The sequence below is a fragment of the Sphaeroforma arctica genome, assembly GCF_001186125.1.
Source record: "Sphaeroforma arctica JP610 unplaced genomic scaffold supercont1.2368, whole genome shotgun sequence".
NCBI classification, from domain to species: Eukaryota; class Ichthyosporea; order Ichthyophonida; genus Sphaeroforma; species Sphaeroforma arctica.
The window spans coordinates 1-2,872 of NW_014038190.1; the positions used below are offsets into that span (position 1 = coordinate 1).

The following is a 2,872-nucleotide window of genomic DNA, read 5'->3' on the forward strand; positions in this document are numbered from 1 at the left end:
GCGAGGAAATAAGAAAATGTATTTAATATCTTATTTTTTTCAAACCCACCCCCTAAAAGCTGGAAATTACTAACCTGATTTCTGTCTGGTTCATGCTATCTCTCTGTATTTGTCTATACCAATTCGATTGATGGATACAGGATCATATCTCTTTATGTTTTTGAAAAGAGTAGTAATTACATACCCCAAATAGTTGTATTTTGTCCTGAATCCTACACCTAATTTCGATTCATTTAAAAAAATAAATGCCTAAAATAAGTGATATATACGTTATTTTAAAAATTACTTATTCTGAGACTTGGAAATTGGAGCTCCGTTGGAGCCCGGAGCCTGATACTTGTCTCTGGAGAGTAGAGAACTGGAGAATGGTCTGAACTCTCTGGAGACTGGACTCTGGGACTGGAGAAGTGGAGAGTGGAGACGCACTTGCACTTTCCTATATGTATTTGTTTTATTTGTTTTTATAAATATTTTAACAGTATTATTATATGAGGTGCTTAGTAAATACATAAATACATATTTTTAAAATATAGTAAGAGATAAAAGAAACCAATCCCTTCTTGTACTCTTGCGGATATATAAATATGTAAACAAATTTAATCATCAGCCACTCATCACTCGCTTTAAATAGAATCAAGAAATTTGCGTATTACAGTGTTTCAATTTCAAAAAATATACATATCGTGTCGCTCAAGACACAAAGGCCATATTTAACCCTCTCGCTTCGCACATCACGGCTGGCCTCACGGCTCAAGGGCCATGACCTCATTTCAAGAGGCTCAAGGGACAAACAGGCAAACACTGTCCGCACTTCCCGGATTAAAAAAAAAGACTATTTTTAGGATTAGTTTGTTGTAAAAAGAAAGCAAAAAACCCCGAATTTTTACAATGATTGATCCACTAGACCAAAAGCAGACTACATATTCCATCGTGCTAAAATGTATATTACACTCGCCGAAACTGAAATAAATAGTCACTGTTGCTTTACTGTACTACAAGTGCAGAAAGAAGCATCTGCACAACTGTGCCATGATGTTAAAAATTTACAGCCTGCTCGCATATGCAGGATACGCCGTGGCCATTCAATGTTATCAAGCGAAAGTAGGAAACGGATGGGAATGTGCAAACAGTCGGAGATTTTACAATACTGAGGCTAATCTAAGTGAAGTATTGAGCGAATCCTTGTTCGATCAAACTTGCTGCAAACAAGATGCATGTGCAACCCATACTGAAGGCCTAGTTCTCAAAGTATACAACCAGTGTCCCGCTGTTGGCGGCGGCTCATATGCGAGCGCTAGTCCCTCACTAACTCCTTGAGCTTCAGGTACAGCAGCTGCCTCAGGAACTCCTTCAGCCTCCGCGTCAAGTGCAGAAACGTCTTCGGTTTCGGCAAGAAGTACACCCCCATGGTGTCTACAAAGCTCCGAACTTTCGAATTGCGAGCAAACCTATAATTGTAATGAAACAAATCCTGATTGTTTCTGTTACAAGAACAAGGAGACAGATCCACTGTGTGCTGCTTGTCATTACAACTATTGTGATCAATGCTTCAGTGACCAACAGGACAATTACAAACCTGTACAACAATCGCGATGCATCAACTGTGCAGATGCCCACAATATCGATTCGATCGACTTCGTATGTACCAAGTGTGAGCACGAAAAAGGTTGCACTCTAGGTACTTTGAACGGTCAAACCAAGAATAGCAATGAATTCCAGGTATTCGAAATGGAGTGGTACCAAAACGATGCTGGCCTATGGTCGTTAAGAAAAACCACGGGCGTGGCAGTCAGCACGAATCACGATTACATTAACCATCTCGAAGAGAATGGTTGCACGAGCGAACGCAACAGTGAAGGCCAATGTGTAACAATGACCGATACCCTTTTCCAACTGTCATGGCCGGGACCAACTCCAGCACCGACTCCCACACCTTCTGTTTCCGAAGGTACAGTAATTGTAGCTAGATCCACGCCACTGAAGTGTCAAAAAGTCGGCAACGAATTGGTAAATTGTTTGAATAACAACTGCCGAAATGTTGCAGATGCTGACTGCGTTTGTTACAAGGATAAGGAGATCGACACGAAGTGTCAGAATTGTAATGACAGTGGGTGCGGTGGATGCTACAATTCCAACACTAACTATCAACCGTTCCAGAAATCGCCATGCGTGGACTGCGCGACAGCTCACAGTGGAACCGACGGATTCGTTTGCACTCAATGCCAACAAGGGAAGGGATGTACACAAGGTACGTTGAATGATCAAACCAAGTATTCGCAGGACATGAAGGTGTATGAGATGGAGTGGTACATAACTTCCACTGGTGAGTGGTCTGTCCGCAAAACGGATGGAGTCTTTATATCCACTGACCAGAATTACATCAACAACGTGCAGAACAATGGCTGCACCGATAACAATTGCTCTGAGTTCACTGAAACGCTATACCAGACGAGTTGGTAGACCATTCGACTATTTTTTATTTACTTATCATAACTTGTAGCCTCGTATGTGTTACTTGGTCGATCATAAAGTAAAACAATAAACGCCTACTGCCGAGGAAAACGTGTAGTTGTATGGGCAACGTGACTGTACGTGTTGGTAGCCTATAAAAATAAGCGCATTATTACAGAACGTAGGTAATTGCGCCGTGCAGGCGATCACAAACAATTGATTAGCCCGATAGCCCAGTATTCAGAAATTTGTCGTATGGTGTGTTATTATTGCAAACATAATGGTATATAAGTCGGAATGGCATAGCGTATGTGGCGTGGTATGGGCAGCTGCGCTACTCTGTAGACGGGGGCTCTAGCCAATCATGCTAAAGTAATTTGAGTGTAAAGAATGATGCCGCCGCGGATCTTTGCTCTGCTGT

At 41.8% G+C, this 2,872-nt stretch overlaps 1 protein-coding gene across 1 annotated transcript; it reads left to right on the top strand.

Annotated features, from left to right (window-relative positions):
- The first annotated feature begins 964 nt into the window (after positions 1 to 964).
- Positions 965 to 2,587, top strand: SARC_12524 (hypothetical protein). The gene has a single exon (XM_014293367.1). The coding sequence runs from the start codon at positions 1,729 to 1,731 to the stop codon at positions 2,458 to 2,460; it is 732 nt and encodes a 243-aa protein (XP_014148842.1). The 5' UTR covers positions 965 to 1,728; the 3' UTR covers positions 2,461 to 2,587.
- Positions 2,588 to 2,872: the final 285 nt, after the last annotated feature.